This window comes from Mesoplodon densirostris, chromosome 16 (genome assembly GCF_025265405.1).
Source record: "Mesoplodon densirostris isolate mMesDen1 chromosome 16, mMesDen1 primary haplotype, whole genome shotgun sequence".
NCBI classification, from domain to species: Eukaryota; Metazoa; Chordata; class Mammalia; order Artiodactyla; family Ziphiidae; genus Mesoplodon; species Mesoplodon densirostris.
Window position 1 is genome coordinate 43,640,889 of NC_082676.1, and position 18,637 is coordinate 43,659,525.

General features: G+C 39.6%; 1 protein-coding gene across 1 annotated transcript in view; it reads right to left on the minus strand.

Annotated features, from left to right (window-relative positions):
- The window catches only part of VKORC1L1 (vitamin K epoxide reductase complex subunit 1 like 1), a 58,400-nt gene that overhangs the window by 1,941 nt on the left and 37,822 nt on the right, over positions 1 to 18,637 (minus strand). Inside the window, exon 2 of the mRNA XM_060079470.1 lies at positions 3,855 to 3,964. Within this exon, the coding sequence (XP_059935453.1) occupies positions 3,855 to 3,964 (110 nt within the window). The remainder of the gene's footprint in view (positions 1 to 3,854; positions 3,965 to 18,637) is intronic.

The window sequence follows — 18,637 nt, forward strand, 5'->3', positions numbered from 1 at the left end:
CCTGGCCTTTTCGCTATAGGTAGAATCCCCACCTGTGGAAAGTAAAATTTGCTTTCCCATGTTTAGACAAAAAAAAAAACAAAAAACATAATGAGAGATGATTACACCAACATGCTGCTGAAGAAAAAAAGATAAACATTTCAGAAAGGGCTCACCCTGGGGCATAACGGAAACCGCATTTGGCCAGTTGGCCACATGTGGGTCAAACCAGATCAAGAAAAAAGGCAGTTATGTGTGCTAAGCTTGGTTCTCAAGACAAAGGCTTGCCTGAATTCTTGATGCTATCTGACATCTTCACATGTATTGTTTTGTAATTTCCTGTAGCCAACAGTATTGAGAACATGTGCATTTATTTTCAAGGACAGAGGAGACAGCAGAGCATATTAAACTACCTGTACCCTCCTACCCGGCAAGTAATGGATAAGGATCACAGAAACAGGAAAAAATAAGAATAGGTGGTAGTGGTTTGAAGAGGTTAATTAAGAAGCTGAAATCCCCGCTGCAAGTAGAATGAGAAGTTGCCTGTGGGCTGCAGCTTGGCCATGGGGGCCGACTTGCCCCAACACCAGTCAGTACTAGAGAATATGATGCTTTAACAAGGCTCTTTAAGACTAAGATGCTGTTGCATTACTTATGCCACCTGCTTTTGTAAATAAAGATTTATCGTAACCCAGCCACACTTATTCATGTATGTAATGTCCATGGCTGCTTCTGCACTAGAGTGGCAGAGTTGAGCAGTTGCAACAGTCAGAAAAGCCTAAATTATTTCCTATCTGGCCCTTTACTAAAAAACATAGTTTGCTGACCTCATCTATGCTAACATTTTTTTTTTTTTTTTTTTTTTTGCGGTATGCGGGCCTCTCACTGTTGTGGCCTCCCCCGTTGCGGAGCACAGGCTCCGGACGCGCAGGCTCCGGACGCGCAGGCTCAGCGGCCATGGCTCACGGGCCCAGCCGCTCCGCGGCATATGGGATCCTCCCAGACCGGGGCACGAACCCGTATCCCCTGCATCGGCAGGCGGACTCTCAACCACTTGCGCCACCAGGGAGGCCCTATGCTAACATTTAAAACCTCAGAAATTAATGCTGTCAGGGACTTCCCTGGCGGTCCAGTGGTTAGGACTCCGCACTTCCACTGCAGGGGGTGCGGGTTCAACCGCCGGTTGGGGAACTAACTAAGGTCCCACATGCCGTGTCGTATGGCCAAAAAATGAAAAAAAAAAAAAATAGTGCTGTCACCTTAATTTTATCTAAGAAAGTTAATTTCAAAATGATATGGGCGAGTTATTTACTCTCTCTCTGCAACTCTTTTCCTTAACTGTAAAACTGTGATGATAATCATGACTGCCTCTGAAGACTGTTGTGCAGATGAAAAGAGCTGATAGGATGGGAATTCCCTGGCGGTCCAGTGGTTAGGACTCGGCGCTTTCACTGCGGTGACCTGGGTTTGATCCCTGGTCAGGGAACTAAGATCCCGCAAGTCGAGAGGCGCAGCCGAAAACAAAAAACAAAACAAAACCAAAAAGGGCTGTATCTTGAACAACTTAGAAGGAATTGAAGATGATGTGCTCTGGAAAACTATGTTTGAGGAGTTCAAATGTGCCACAGTGGTAAAGACACTGACACTAAAAATGCATGTGAATGCATAAAATGTGAATAGAAAAGATACATATGGGGACTTCCCTGGTGGCAGAGTGGTTAAGAAGCCACCTGCCACTGCAGGGGACACAGGTTAGAGCCCTGGTCCGGGAAGATCCCACATGCCGCGGAGCAACTAAGCCTGTGCGCCACAACTACTGAGCCTGCGCTCTAGAGCCCACAAGCCACAACTACTGAAGCCCGCATGCCTAGAGCCCGTGCTCCCCAACAAAAGAAGTCACCACAATGAGAAGTCTACGCACCGCAACGAAAAGTGGCCCCCGCTCGCCACAACTAGAGAAAGCCCACGCACAGCAATGAAGGACCAACGCAGCCAAAAATAAATAAATAAAAATAAATTTTAAAATAAATTTAAAGATGCATATGATACACATGATTTAAAATGTGTATATAATGAAATTAACAAATTAAATATTGTAAACAGAAATTTGTTCAACCCCTATCTCCAAGAATTAACATAGTCAAAGCTTTTCTTAGGTTATTTTAATATGGGCTTATACTTGATATTCTTCAGAAATCCAAACAAAACAATTAAATGGAATAAAAAATGAAAGTCTCAACCCCGGCCCCCAACCACCACACCATTTTCTGTGCATTTACATGCATATATATAAACATATATTTATCCTACATCTATTATGCCACAATTTGCTTTTTTTACTAAACTATGTCTATATCTTCCAGGGTTTGCACACCTACTTTTCCCTTCAGTGGCTACATAGTATTTTCTAGTATGCTTGTAACCTAATTTATTCAACCATTATGTTTTGCTAAGCTACTTCCAATTTTTTGCTATTTTAAACTGTACTGCTGTGAATATTCTTGTGCGAATTTTCATATTTCTGCAGGATATACAGATACGGAATTGGGCAAACATGACAGGAGTATTGAGAAAAATTGATACACAATTTGCCTTGTAATAAATCTACTGCAGCTAGACAGAAGACCTGGCAGATAACAGGATAAAATATTAACAATTGAAATGCAAGGACAAAAAAGGATAGATTTAACTCTAAAAGTATGAAAACTTTTGTACAATCAAAGCTCACGAAACTAACATTAAAAAGGATAAAGAATGGGTAAAATGTCTGTAACAAATATGAAGTGTACTATTATCAGGATCCCAATAACTAAATTGGCAATAAAAGTAAATTAGGGCCTCCCTGGTGGCGCAAGTGGTTGAGAGTCCGCCTGCCGATGCAGGGGATACGGGTTCGTGCCCCGGTCTGGGAGGATCCCATATGCCGCGGAGCGGCTGGGCCCGTGAGCCATGGCCGCTGAGCCTGCGCGTCCGGAGCCTGCGCGTCCGGAGCCTGTGCTCCGCAACGGGGGAGGCCACAACAGTGAGAGGCCCGCATACCGCAAAAAAAAAAAAAAAAAAAAAAAAGTAAATTAAAGTACAGTAAAATTAAAATAATGGCTACTAATATGTAACTACTGAATTAGAAATTTTACAGAAAAAACTTTTAAAAATGAGGGTAGATGAAGCTTTGAGGAAACCTGACAACTGAAGGAAAAGCAGTTTGGTTATACCTATTAAAATCCATACCAAAAAAATTCTTTGTTTGTTGATTCATTCATCCTACAGTTAGATATTTATTTTGCAGAAATAATTCAAGGAGGGAAGGGGGTATGAGAAGGGGACTTTAAACGAAGTTGATCAGTGCAGTGTTATTTAGGATATTAAAAAATCTGAAGCCTTGATGTTCACAATAATAAAACACTTAAGAGGATAGACAATATAAGAGAGTTCACATAAAATTAAGTGAAAAAAGTAGACTACAGTGGCAATAGTGGCTATGTAAAGGTAATGGAATTATGACTGAATATCATATACCATTAATGTTTTCTCAATGCATAATATTTTAAAATAGCTACAGAGTACACAAAATAATAAGGGAAAAGGTTTCCAGGGCAAACTGTTTGGAGTAATAATTTCCCTGAATGGGACTTGTTTTTCTAGGCTTCATGGGATGCTGCTATCCCTGATTAAACACCAACAAATACCAAGTTCAGCATGAGCTTCATCAAAATCTTAGTGAACCAAGTTTTCACAACACCAAAATGTGTTACAAACCAGTGGCTCTATCACTAACATATGCTTTTATTTAATATAAAGACACACATCAGGGCAAAGACACAAAGTACTAAATGAAATATAACAAACTTATTTTTGTATTGCTGTAAAATACTTACCAAGTAATAACTGTAGTATATAAAATATAAGTCCAAAGACACTGTTTGGCTGGTTTAATACACCATCCTTTCCAAAAATGGAACCCAAAAGACCAAATCCTCGACCCCATCTGTAAAATAAAGAAAACCAGTAACCCTATACTTGAGTTTTCCTATTTTAAAAATATAGAATTATCTGAGCATATCATGCCCACATACCCATCTGAATCTCTAAATTGCCCGTTTCTATATAGTCTCTTTTCCTGACAGCATTAGTATTTGCAGAGGAAGGGCTCTTTCTATTTAAGCCAGGGTCTCTTAGCAGCAGCACCACTGACATGCTGGGCTAAATGCTTCTTTGTGGTGGGGGGCTATTCAGTGCGTTACAAGATGTTCAGCAGTACCGTAGCCTCCACCCCCTGCCAGCTGTGCCTCCCAAAATGTCGTCAGCCATTGCCAAATGTCCCCTGGGGGCAAAATCACCACCAGTTAAAAGTCACTGATGTAAGCTCTCCTATTTCTTCAGTCAAAGTACATAGACCATAATGTTGCTTCCTGACCGGGACATGCATGAGGAAACATATCCTGGGAACATACCTTTAAATGTACGATAGAATATCAGACACTAAAGTCTTTCCTAGAATCTTATCTCAAGAGTAAAAAGTTGATACATTATTTGCCCCATCAGTTTTTATTTGCAGTTTAACTGAAAATGTTGCATTTGACCTTACATTTTCAGAATCTTATTTTCTTATTAAAAATTAAATTCTGATTTAATAAAATTTGATACAAATATCAAACTAACATTTACTTTGGATAAAAATATTTGATAATAACTTTAACTCTGAATGAAAGTGCTTTTTTAAATACCAAAAAGAAAATGTTTTCAGTCTGTAGCAAATTACTCAATAAAATCTAAACTTGGGTTCTGAAGACAAACTACCTGAAAATAAGGATAAATAAGTGATTCCTTACTAGTCACACGACTTTAGTGTCTAAGAAAGAGAGTGAAATCTCTTCATAATGATGTTGTTGGGAGATAAACCCAATTTTACAAGCAAGTGAGAACCATGAAGATTGTTATTATACAATTATATGCGTCAAGGAACACAAAATAACCTCGATCATATTTGTATATTCTTTTACACATCAAATACTCATTGAGTGTGTTCCAAGTGCAGACAGTGGGTCAGGTGCTGACTTGTCCTGAGTGAACGAGTCAAAGTAGTGCCCTTGTGGGGCTCATATTCCATTTAGGGAAAAGTAATAGACAAGTAAATAACTAACTTATCTTCAGAAATGGATGCACTATTAACAGATACACAGGAAAGTTGAGAAGGTGGGTTATTCTAGATCAGAGCTTTTGAAAATTTTAAACTGCATGCAATCACCTTGGAGTTTTGTTAAAATGCAGATTTTACTGCAGCTGGTCTGTGGTGGGGTAGAGGACTGCATTTCCAAACAAAACAAAACGCTCCCACGTGATGCTCATGCTTCTGGTCTGAGGACCACACTTGGCACCACTGCTTTAGATGGAGAAGGCGTGGAAGAGCTACTCCAGCTAGATGGTCAGGGAAGGCCTTTTTCAGGAATTAAATCCTGAATGAAATCCGGAAGCAGCCAATCTCAGGAATGGCAAGTACAAAGGCCTGGAAAGAGCTATGAGTGTGTAAAAGACCATCAAGGCTGACACTGATGAGGGACAGCGGCAAGAGAATGAGGCACCGTTCCATCATTTATATAATTTATAGCCTTGTTTGTAGGCCATGATGAAGAGTTTGAATTCTATTCTAACTGCAATGGGAAGGCAGTCAGTGGCTTTTAAACAGGAGAGTAATATAAGTTTATTTATGATCACTCTTGACTATTGTGTAAAGACCGAACTGCAGGAGGGCAGGGACAAACTATGCAATCACACTTTGAAGCCCTACTCATCTTTTTTTTTTTTTTTTTTTTTTTTTTTTTTTGCGGTACGCGGGCCTCTCACTGCTGTGGTCTCTCCCGTTGCGGAGCACAGGCTCCGGACGCGCAGGCTCAGCGGCCATGGCTCACGGGCCGAGCCGCTCCGCGGCATGTGGGATCTTCCCGGACCGGGGCACGAACCTGTGTCCCCTGCATCGGCAGGCAGACTCTCAACCACTGCGCCATCAGGGAAGCCCCCTACTCATCTTAAGTAGGAATTCAAATGTAAATCACCAACTTTGGCAATGGAAATAACTGGGCATAGTGCCAGAATTATCATACATAAACAGAATTTTTATATTCTAAGCATTGGTCTATGCCTAATTATTCACATATGATCATGTGGATATTTTCCTTGAAAGCAAAGCAGTAATCCATAGAATGACTGCATCATTTTATCGAAGTAATACATGCATAAGGTTTAAAAATCAAGTAACACTAAAAGCCTTATAAAACAAAATAGAGATATTTCCTACTCCAGGCCTCTCCACAGTCAGCTCTGATCCCCATAGGCAACGACTTTGATGCCTTTTAACTGTTTTCCCCTTCTATTTACTTCCATGTTTCTAAATAATATGCTTACACTGCTATTTCTTGATTTATCAGTTTTAGATGCTATCTTTTGACCTTCTAATATGGTAGACCAAAATGTTGCTTAAAAAAATACAAATATTTTGACATGGAAAGCTTCAAATGTATATACATAAAGTGAAAAGAACAGTGTAATAACCTCAGGTGCCTATCACCCAGTTTTGAAAATTGTGCCTTTCTTGTTTTATCTCCACCTCTACCCGCAACCACCTGATGATTATTTTTAGATTTTTTTAAGGTAAAATGTACATACATTTAGTGCACAAATCTTAACTGTATAATTTTGACAGATACATGCACCTGAGTAACCCTGGTATACAAACTGTAATCCTGGTATACTATTCCTGGTACAGTAGTACAGTAATTCTGGAGTGTGAAGTAATTCCAGGAGTGTGAAGTGAGAATGTTAAGTACCTTTCATAAAAAAACAAACAAAAAAAACACCTCAACATTCTATAGAGTGCTTCCATCTCCCAAATTAAATTGTTAGTCACTTTCCAGCAATCCACACTCCTCTCCACCCATGAGCAAGATGCATGTGGCTGCCTAGGCTTGTAGGAATCCAGTCTCGGAACCAAAATTAGATCTCTGGTCTCCTGGATCGCAGTGCTGTGCTCTTTCTCTCATGTTGCATTAAGTTATAAAATGCAGTTACCATTCCAGCATTTTCAACCAAACAGAATAATAGCTTAATTCCTTGATAAATACAATTAATAAAGTTGAATAACGCTTAATAAACTTTGATAAGGCTGATGGAATAACTGTTAGCAAGTGAAATCACTAGCAAAGTAGACTGGCATTACGTAAGATTATTTTCCTAGGAAAGGTGAATAAGAGCAGATTTTCATAAATGACACTAGACTACACAATTGCTAAGGATGGTGTAAGTAATTAAAAACCCTTAGTGAATCTTTTTTTCAAGTTGGAACATTTGAAAATACTGTAGTTTTCTCGCACTTCTAAAAGCTATACAAAAGTGTATGAAATAAATTTTATGTGCTAACTTTACGCTTGGCTTTATCTTAGTTTCTAACCTTTTTCTCCTTGTCCCACCTATATCCAAAACTCTATTATACTACTTATCTCCAGAGTTGCCCCAAGTACTTTACGGAACAAGATGGGATATGAACCAACGGAGCAAAAAGAAATGTTTTCTTAAAGTACTACTTATACAGATGTTCATTTTGCTTCAGTATAGTATTGAATAACATCAATGAAGTGATTATGCAAATGAGAACTTCTCTTTAATCTGTGACTCTAAAAAAAGGTTCATCTTTGACCCAAATAGTAACTTCCTTGGATATTCTGTATTTGGGTGCATAAACAACCCATACCTCTTCCTTAGGTATTATGAGAAATTGTTGAAAGGTTTCTAAACACTCCTAATTTTGCCAGAAACAACAAATCTTAAAACCAATTGCTCTCCAACTTGGGTATCCTAGGTCCCTGAGGATAAATCTAAGACATTATTTGCCTCCTTCATTATCATTCTCTCATAAGTGTATAGGGGAGTTTTCCAAAGGCTGCATGCATCACATGTGATAATGCAATAGACTGAATATAGGAGCTGATGTGAGAATCCAACAGTCTTATCTTATGGCAGGCTTTAAAGAGATTTGCAATAAGAGAAACTAGGCAAGTCTTTCCACTATTTTGTGTGTGTGTGTATTTGGAAAAAGTTATTATTCATGAAAATATTTTGTTAACATGTAATGGGTTTATTACGTTTCAATGAACGAATACATATTTAAATAATTTCTCAGTTTGTAACTTCTAATACAGTAAATACCAAAGGTATAGGGGCTTCCCTGGTGGCGCAGTGGTTAAGAATCTGCCTGCCAACGCAGGGGACATGGGTTCAATCCCTGGACCGGAAAGATCCCACATGCCGCGGAGCAACTAAGCCCGTGTGCCACAACTACTGAGCCTGCACTCTAGAGCCCGTTAGCCACAACCACTGAGCCCATGCACCACAACTACTGAAGCCCGTGTTCTGCAACAAAGAGAAGCCACCACAATGAGAAGCCCACACACCACAAGGAAGAGTAGCCCCTGCTCACCACAGCTAGAGAAAGCCCGCGCACAGCAACGAAGACACAACACAGCCAAAAATTTTTTAAATAAATAAATATTTAAATAAATAAACCCCACAAAGATATAACCCACACAAACAAAACCTTTTAGGGGTATTCAATAATTATTAAAGATATAAAGGGGTTCTGGTATCAAAAAGTTTGAAAATCACTGCTTTTGACCAATTCTCTCCTCCCCCAACAAAAAACAAATCACAGATCAGAAAAAATTTTAAAAACTGGGGTGAGATAAAGTAGAAATAGAACAACAATCCTAAAATTTTTGTGAAATCACAAAAGACCCTGAAGAGCCAAAGCAATGTCGAGAAAGAAGAACAAAGCTGGAGGCATCATAGTCTGATTTTCAACTATACTACAAAGCTACAGCATTCAAATCAGTATGGCAGTGGCATAAAAAGAGACACATAGATCAATTGAACAGAATAGAGAGCTCAGAAATAAACCCACATATATAGGGGAAATTAATTTATGATAAAGGAGCCAAGAGTATAAAATGGGGAAAGGATAATCTCTTCAATAAATGGTGCTGGGAAAACTGGACAGCCACATCAAAAGAATGAAACTAGACCACTATATACACCATACACAAAAATTAACTCAAAATGGATTAAAGACCTGAATGTAAGAACTGAAACCATAATACTCCTAGAAGAAAACATAGGCAGTAAGCTCCTTGACATTAGTCTAGGCAATGATTTTTTGGATTTAACACCAAAAGCAAAGGCAACAAAAACAAAAATAAACAAGTGGGATTACATCAAACTAAAAAGCTGCTGCAGGGCAAAAGGAACCATCAACAAAATGAAAAGGCAACCTACTGAATAGGAGAAAATATTTGCAAGTCATATATCTGATAAGGGGTTAATACCCAAAATATATAAAGAACTCATACAACGCAACAGCAAAAAACCAAACAATCTGATTTTAAAAATGGGCAGAGAAACTAAATAGACATTTTTCCAAAGAAGACACAGATGGCTAACAAGTACATGAAAAGGTATTCAACATCACTAGTCATCAGGGAAATGTAAATCAAAACCACAATGAGATAACACCTCATATCTGTTAGAGTGGCTGTCAAAAAGACAAGAAATAAGCGTTGGTGAGGATGTGGAGAAAAGAGAACCCTTGTACATTGTTGGTGGGAATGTTAATTGGTGCAGCCACTATGGCAAACAGTATGGAGGTTCCTCAAACAACTAAAAATAGAGTTACTGGGCTTCCCTGGTGGCGCAGTGGTTGAGAGTCCGCCTGCCGATGCAGGGGACATGGGTTCGTGCCCTGGTCCGGGAAGACCCCACATGCCGCGGAGCGGCTGGGCCCGTGAGCCATGGCTGCTGAGCCTGCGCATCCAGAGCCTGTGCTCCACAACGGGAGAGGCCACAACAGTGAGAGGCCTGCGTACCACAAAAAAATAAAAAATAAAAAATAAAGCTACCACATGATCCAGCAATTCCACTACTGGGTATTTATCCAAAGAAAACAAAAACACTAACTGGAAAAGATGCGTATTATGTTCACTGTAGCATTATTTACAATAGCCAAGGCATAGAAACAACCTAAATGTCCATCAATTGGTGAATGGATAAAGGAAATGTGCTGTGTGTGTGTGTGTGTGTGTGTGTGTGTGTATAATATATATATATATAATAGAACATTATGCAGCCATAAAAAAGAATGAAAGCTTGCCATTTGCAACAACGTGGATGGACCTTAAGGGCATTATGGTAAATGAAATAAGTCACACAGAAAAAGATAAATACTGTATGATCTCACTTATATGTGGGACCTAAAAAAACAACAAATAACAAATGAACAAAAAAACTGAGCTCATGGATATAGAGAACAGATTGGTGGTTACCTCAGGGAGGGAGTCGGCAAAACTGGTAAAGAGAGTCAAAAGGTACAAATTTCCAGTTATAAAATGAATAAGCCCTGGGGATATAATGTATAGTATGGTGACTATAGTTAAGAATACTGTACTGTATATTTGCAAGTAGCTAGGTAAGTGGATCTTGAAAGTTCTCATCACAAGAAAAGAAATTTTGGGGATTCCCTGGTGACACAGTGGTTGAGAGTCCGCCTGCCGATGCAGGGGACACGGGTTCGTGCCCCAGTCCGGGAAGATCCCACGTGCCGCAGAGCGGCTGGGCCCATGAGCCATGGCCACTGAGCCTGCGCATCCAGAGCCTGTGCTCCGCAACGGGAGAGGCCACAACGGTGAGAGGCCCGCATACCACAAAAACAAACAAACAAAAAAAAAGAAAAGAAATTTTGTATACCTATGTATGGTGATGGATGTTAACTGGACTTATTATGGTGATCATTTTGCACTATATACAAATATCAAATCAATGCATTGTACACCTAAAATGATATGTCAATTATACCTCAATAAAATAAATAATATACCTTTTAATATATTATATTTTTATAGATTCCATGGCTATAACTTTTTTTAAAAAAAAGAAAATAACAAATGTTGGCGAGGATGTGGAGATACTGGAACCCCTGTATACTGCTGGTGGGTAGAATGGAGCAGCTGCTGAGGAAAACAATTTTTTGGTTCCTCAAAAAGTTAAACATGGAATTACCATATGACTCAGCAATTCCAGTCCTAGGTATATACCCCAAATATTTGAAAAGAGGTATTCAAGAAAGTACAAGTACTTGTTCACAGCAGCACTATTCACAATAGCCAAAAGATGGAAACAACTCAATGCCCATTAACTGATGAATGGATACACAAAACACAGTATATCCATACAGTGGAATATTATTCAGCCATAAAAAGGAATGAAGTACTGATACATGCTACAACATGGATGAACCTTGAATACATTATGCTAAGTGAAAAATGCCAGACACAAAAGATCACATTTATACGAGAGTTCCAGAACAGACAGATCCATAGAGACAGAAAGTAGGTTTGTGGTTGCCAGGGGCTGGGGGAGCTGGCAATGAGAAGTGATTGTTTAATCGGTACAGTATCTCCTTTGGGGGTAATCAAAATGTTTTGGAACTGGAGAGAGATGATGATTGCACAACACTGCAAGTACCCTAAATGTACACTGTATCCTTTAAAATGGTTAATTTTGTGCTAATCTTTCTCAAAGTCTTCCAAAAAATTTGAAGAGGGCAAACTCAACTTATGAGGCCAGCATGATCCTGATACCAAAGCCAAAAAAGGACACTACCAGAAAAGAAAATTACAGGCCAATACCCTGATGAATACAGATGCAAAAACTGTCAATAAAATATTACTAGCAGGGACTTCCCTGGTGGCACAGTGGTTAAGAATCCACCTGCCAATTCAGGGGACACAGTTTCGAGCCCTGGTCTGGGAAGATCCCACATGCCACGGAGCAACTAAGCCCGTACACCACAACTACTGAGCCTGAGCTCTAGAGCCCACAAGCCACAACTACTGAGCCCGTGTACTGCAACTACTGAAGCCCGTGTGCCTAGAGCCTATGCTCCGCTACAAGAGAAGCCACCACGATGAGAAGCCCGCGCACCGCAATGAAGAGTAGCCCCGCTCGCCGCAACCAGAGAAAGCCTGCGTGCAGCAACAAAGACCCAACGCAGCCAAAATAAATAAATAAATAAATAGATTTATTTTAAAAAATATTACTAGCAAACCAAATTCAGCAGCATATTAAAAGGACCATTCACCATGAGCAAGAGGAATTTACATTCGGGATGCAAGGATGATTCAATATATGCAAATCAATGTGTCATCACATTAATAGAATGAAAGAAAAAATCATATAATAATCTCAATAGACAAAAAGCATTTGATAAATTTTACTGCAAACACTCTCTTTCATCATGGAAAATCGACCAAGGCTCTAATATCATGATTAAAACATTCAGGAATACAAAGTTAGTAAAGAGAAGTGAGTAAGAATATAGGAGCTCCCCTGGTATTTTCCTTACTCTGAGGAAGAATTTGTTGAGATGCTTGCTTACACATACCACTTAAAAATACTCTCTTCTGGTTGGGGAACTAAGATCCCAATCCTACATGCCGTGCAGCATGGCCAAAAAAAATTCTTTTCACTTATAAATATATGTAAGGACTTCCCTGGTGGTGCAGTGGTTAAGAATCCGCCTGCCAACGCAGGGGACATGGGTTTGAGCCCTGGTCCGGGAAGATATCACGTGCCATGGAGCAACTAAGCCTGTGCCCCACAACTACTGAGCCTGCGCTCTAGAGTCCACAAGCCACAACTACTGAGCCCATGCACCACAACTACTGAAGCCTGCGAGCCTAGAGCCCGTGCTCCGCAATGAGAAGCCACCGCAATGAGAAGCCCGCGCACCGCAACGAAGAGTAGCCCCCACTCACCGCAACTAGAGAAAGCCCCCACACAGCAACAAAGACCCAACGCAGCCATAAATAAATAAATAAATAATTTTTAAAAAATCTATGAATTGCATTTTTTCCCCGGAGACATCTTCCCTGTAACCTTTGACCTTCCTGATCCACTCTAGAGGACTTGATTTGGGCTGGCTGCTCTCTGGGCTTGCTGCACAGCTGTCATCCTAAGACTTCCAATCTCTTCCCTACACTGAATCTTTCATTTCTTAGGTTTGGCATGCTCCTTTCCCCCTTAGTTTAATCACCTGTTTTGGTGAAACAATCTTCTAATAGCTTCCTTGAGAAAACACATACTAGAGGTAAAATTTCTGAGCTGTTGAAAGTCTAAAAATATCTTTCTAGGGAGTTCCCTGGTGGCCTAGTGGTCAGGATTCAGGGCTTTCACTGCCATGGCCCGGGTTCAATCCCTGGCTGGGGAACTGAGATCCTGCAAGCCGTGTGGCACGGTCAAAGAATATATATATATATATATATATATATATTTCTTCTACCTTCACACTGGACTGACATTTTGTTTGGGTATATAATTACAAATTAAAATAATTTTCCTTCAGAATTTTTAAAGACATTCTTCCACTATCCTACTTCCAGAGTTGGTCCTTGAAAAATATGATGCCACTCTGACCTCTGAATATGACCTGTTTTTGTCCCTCCACGAAGCTTTAAGAAACTGCATGTTAATTCTAGTGATATAAAATTTCACAAAGGATGTGCCTTGGTGTGGGTCTTCAGTCATTCATTGTGAAGGGCCCTTAGTAGGCTCTTTCAGTGTAGAAATTTGTGTTCTTCAGTACAGACAATTTTCACATATCATGATTTAGACAACTGCTAGACTTGTAAAACAGAACCTCTAATTTTCTTTTACCTTTCCTTCTATTTGCCATCTCTCTTTCCTTTGGTTCCTTTTCTAGGAGATTAACATGATGTAATCTTCCAAGCAATCTTAATTCATTTATTAAACTTATTGCTACCATACACTGGATTCTTATTCTCTGATGGTTCCTTTTACATAAATAGCATCTTGCTTTGTTTATGGGTAACCACTTTTTTTTTCTTAGATTTAATGAGATAAAACCATTTATGTTGGGGCCTCCCTGGTGGCGCAGTGGTTGAGAGTCCGCCTGCCGATGCAGGGGATACGGGTTCGTGCCCCGGTCTGGGAGGATCCCATATGCCGCGGAGCGGCTGGGCCCGTGAGCCATGGCCGCTGGGCCTGCGCATCCGGAGCCTGTGCTCCACAACGGGAGAGGCCACAACAGTGAGAGGCCCGCATACAGCAAAAAAAAAAAAAAAAAAAAAAACCATTTATGTTTAAGTTTACTTCAGGCAGCTTCATTTTCTGTTTCCTCTCAGTTCCTTGGTGTGTGTCTATGTGTATCTGTCTCTCATATTGAAGACTTTTCTCAAATGTCTGAGGACCCTTAACTGTCAAGTCATCTGTAGACCAAGGAATTAAAAATATGAATGCTGGGACTTCCCTGGTGGTGCAGTGGTTAAGAATCTGTCTGCCAATGCAGGGGACACAGGTTCGAGCCCTGGTCTGGGAAGATCCCACATGCTGCAGAGCAACTGAGCCCATGCACCACAACTACTGAGCCTGTGCTCTAGAGCCCGTGAGCCACAACTACTGAAGCCCTCACGCCTACAGCCTGTGCTCCGCAACAAGAGAAGCCACCGCAATGAGAAGCATGTGCACCACAACGAAGAGTAGCTCCCCACTCGATGCAACTAGAGAAAGCCTGTGCGCAGCAACGAAGACCCAATGCAGCCAAAAATAAATCAATAAATACATAAATTTATAATAAAAAAATATGAATGCCAATTCCAGTGCTGGACAAAATAGATTATGCCCACCATAGCCTCTCTCTCTCACTGATTACAACTGAAAATTGGAAAGAATATGAAAACCAACCACCTGAGAACTCTAAAAATTAAACACAGTAAGTGAACAGGGGAGAGAAGTTGAAACTTGGACAACCAGTACTGTGGAGTTTTCTGGGAGTTTTCCTCTCTTCTATCTTCTGCCTTTGAAGCAAGAGTAGCTCAAGTTTCAGAATTGCCCAGGGGTAGTAGACAGCCAAAAAAGCCCCTCTTTCTGGCTAGAAGATGAAGAAAAGGGACCCATGTGAGCTGAGTAGTGTGAGGGGGGCAACCACAGTTTGTTTTCATATTATTTTTTCCCTCCTGGCCTTGCTTAAAGGTGAGCAAGGGTTTTGAAACTGCATCTCAGGGATGACAGTCCAGGTACCTCAAATTGAGAGAAAAACTGTCTCTGTCTGGAAGAAATGAGAAAAGGGGCCCCTGTGGTCTTAAGCAAGTAAGGGGAATCCTGTCATTTTTGTTCTTTTCTCTCACTGCTTTACCCTGAGGGTGAAATCTGTCATGTGGAACTATGTGACAGCAAGGGGAGTAAAATGTTCTGTGAGAAACCTGTCTTTCTAGCTAGAGAAACTGGAAAAGGGGCTGCTGGGAACCAGAGGTTAGGAAGAAAATCCCAGCAAGGAGGAAGCCAAAGAAAGGATCTCCTAATTCTGTGTAGCAACTGACACAAGTCCCAGTCTCACCCGTGAGCTGCAAATGCATGGAACAGAACCAAAGAAGCCCACCAAAGTCTTTGAGAACTAAACACCACTCAAGTTGAAGACTGACTACTGAGTGGGGCATGTGAGGGCAAAGGCTTTGAAAATGGAAGTGACATTGAAACTATCGCCCACAGAGGAGATAGAACTTGTAGTCTTAATCTAACTGGGTTGATTGCGTGTTAAAACAAAAATCAATATTCTCAAGATTTTAACAGAAGCCAGAGTCTAAAAGCAAAATATCCAAGATACATTCCAAATGAGTTGAGGATATATTCCAGAATTATATGACGTACAACAAACCAAAAAAAGAAAAAGTGACCAATTCTCAGGGGAAAAAAAAATGTCAATCCTAAAATGACATAGATATTGGAGTTATCAGAAAAAGATTTAAAACAGTTGTATCTATGTTCCACAAGGTGAAGGCAATGAAAAATGACTGGAAAGATGGAAGTTCTCAGAAGAGAAAGAATAACTATAAAACAGGAACCAAATGGAAATTATATAACAATGAAAGATCTGAAATTAAAAATTCACTAGATGAAGTCAAAAGCAGAATGAAGATGGCAAAGGGGAAGATTCAGTGAGCTGAAAGATTGATCAATAGAAATTATCCAAACTGAAGAACAGAGAAAAAGAAAAAAAAATGAACAGGCACTTAGGAACTTGTAGGGCAATACCAAACAGTTTAACATTCATGTCACTGGATTCCCAGAAGGGGACAGAAAAAGAGATTGAGGCACAAACGTTTTTTAAGAAATAGTGGCTTAAAACCCTCAAATTTAGCAAAATACAAACATTATGGATTAAAAACAAAAAACTCAGGGACTTCCCTGGTGGCACAGTGGTTGAGAATCCACCTGCCAATGCAGGGGAAACGGGTTTGACCCCTGCTCCAGGAAGACCCCACATGCCGCGGAGCAGCTAAGCCCGTGTGCCACAACTACTAAGCCTGTGCTCTAGAGCCCACATGCCACAACTACTGAGCCCGAGTGCCACAATACTGAAGCCCATGTGCCTAGAGCCCGTGCTCTGCAACAAGAGAAGCCACCGTGATAGGAAGCCCACGCACCACAAGGAAGAGTGGCCCCTGCTCGCCACTAGAGAAAGCCCACGCGCAATAACGAAGACTCAACACAGACAAAATTAATTAATTTTTTAAAAATTAAAAAAAAGAAATATTAAAAACATTTAAATTAAAAAGAAAACTCAGTGAACATGAAAGAGTTGATAAACTCAAAGAACATCATACCCAGACCAACCTGATCTGACATTTGTAGAACATTCCACCCAACAATAGCAGAATATATATTCTTCTCAAATACATATCAAGATAAACCACACTATAAACAAAACACAAACATATTATATACAAACCTTAACAAATTTAAATAATTGAAATCATACAAAGTATACCCTCTGACCATAATGAAAATTAAACTAGAAACCAGTAACAGAAATGTATCTTAAAAATGCCCCCAATTATTTGGAAATTAAACAACACACTTCTTAAAAAAAAAATCCACAGGTCAAAGATAAAGTCTCAAGGAAATTAGAAAATATTTTGACTGAATAAAAATATAACATCAAAAGTGGTGGTATGCAGCTAAAGCGGCGCTTAGAGGGAAATTTATAGTATTAAAAGAAGGAAGGAGGGAAAATAAGATTAGAGCAGAAATCAATGAAGTTGAAACAGAAAAACAATAAAGTAAATGAAATAAAAAGCTGGTTCTTTGAAATGATCAATAAAAATTGATAAATCTCTAGCTACACTTGACAAAGAGAAAAAGAAAAAGAGACAGAGAAGACAAAGGTATCAATCAGAAATGAAAGAGGGGATATCATTACAGACAGGTACAGACATTAAAAGGATAATAAGGGAATACTACAAACAATTCTATGCCCACAAATTTGACAACTTAGATGAAATGGACAAATACTTTGAAATTCACAAATACCAGAACTCACTGAAGAAGAAAAAGAGAATCTCAATAGCACTATTAATAGTTTAGAATCTTTCAAGAAAACAAAAACTCTCTAGGTCTAGATGGTTGCACTGGCAAATTCTATATGTGGAAGAAATAATACGAATTCTACACAATCTCTTCCAGAAAATAATCTCTTCCAGAAAACAGAAGAGGATGCAATACTTCTCAACTCAATTTATGAGGTGAGCATTACGCTGACATCAAAACCAGACAAAAACATTACAAGAAACAAACAAAAACAAAAAAAATTACAGAACAGTATCTCACTCATGAAAATAGACACAAAATTCTTCAAAAAAATATTGTAAATCAAATCCAGCAATATACATATAGGATAATACATCATGACCAAGGGGGATTAATTGTGAGAATGCAAAGCTGGTTCAACAGTCAAAAATCTATCAGTGTGATTCATCATATTAACAGACTAAAGAAAAAAAACCACATGATGATCTCAGTAGATACAGATAATGCATTTGACAAAATGCAACATCCATTCATGAGTTTTTAAATGCTTAACAAACTAGGAAGAGGAGGGGTTTTCTTTGTTCTGATAAAGGTCATCTACAAAAAACCTACAGCTAACATCACATTCAATAGGGAAAGACTAAATCTTTTTTTCCCTAAGATCAGGAACAAAATTAAAGATGTCTGCTCTCACCACTCCTATTCAACACTGTACTGGAAGTCCTAGCCAGTACAATTAGGGAAGAAAATAAAGGCATACCAATTAGAAAGGAAGAAATAAAACTCTATTTGCAAGACCACAGAATTGTCTATATAGAATATCCCAAGTGAGAGACTGAATATACAAACGGACAATAGCCAGACCACATCCAAAAACAACTCTGACCCACAGCCTCTGCAGCAACCAGTCCAGGAAGCCAAACCACAACTTCTGTAGCAATCAACTCCAAACAGCCAGGCCTTGATCAATAACTGCCAGCTTCCCTAATTTTTGCCCCCACTTCCAATTTAGGACCAATCAGAGAAAGCCAAATATGCTCCCCTAACCAATCACACAAGATGCCCTACTTGTAGTTAGGCCTGCTTCCAGCTTCCCCATGCCAACAACATCCAATTAAGACAACCTGAAGCTTTCCCTTTTTTCCATTCTAAAGCTTTTATACTCTCCTTTTAGATTTCCTTTTGAGTCTGTGCCAAATGCAAGTAATGGTGGCTGGTGCCCTACTTGTTCTTATTTGGG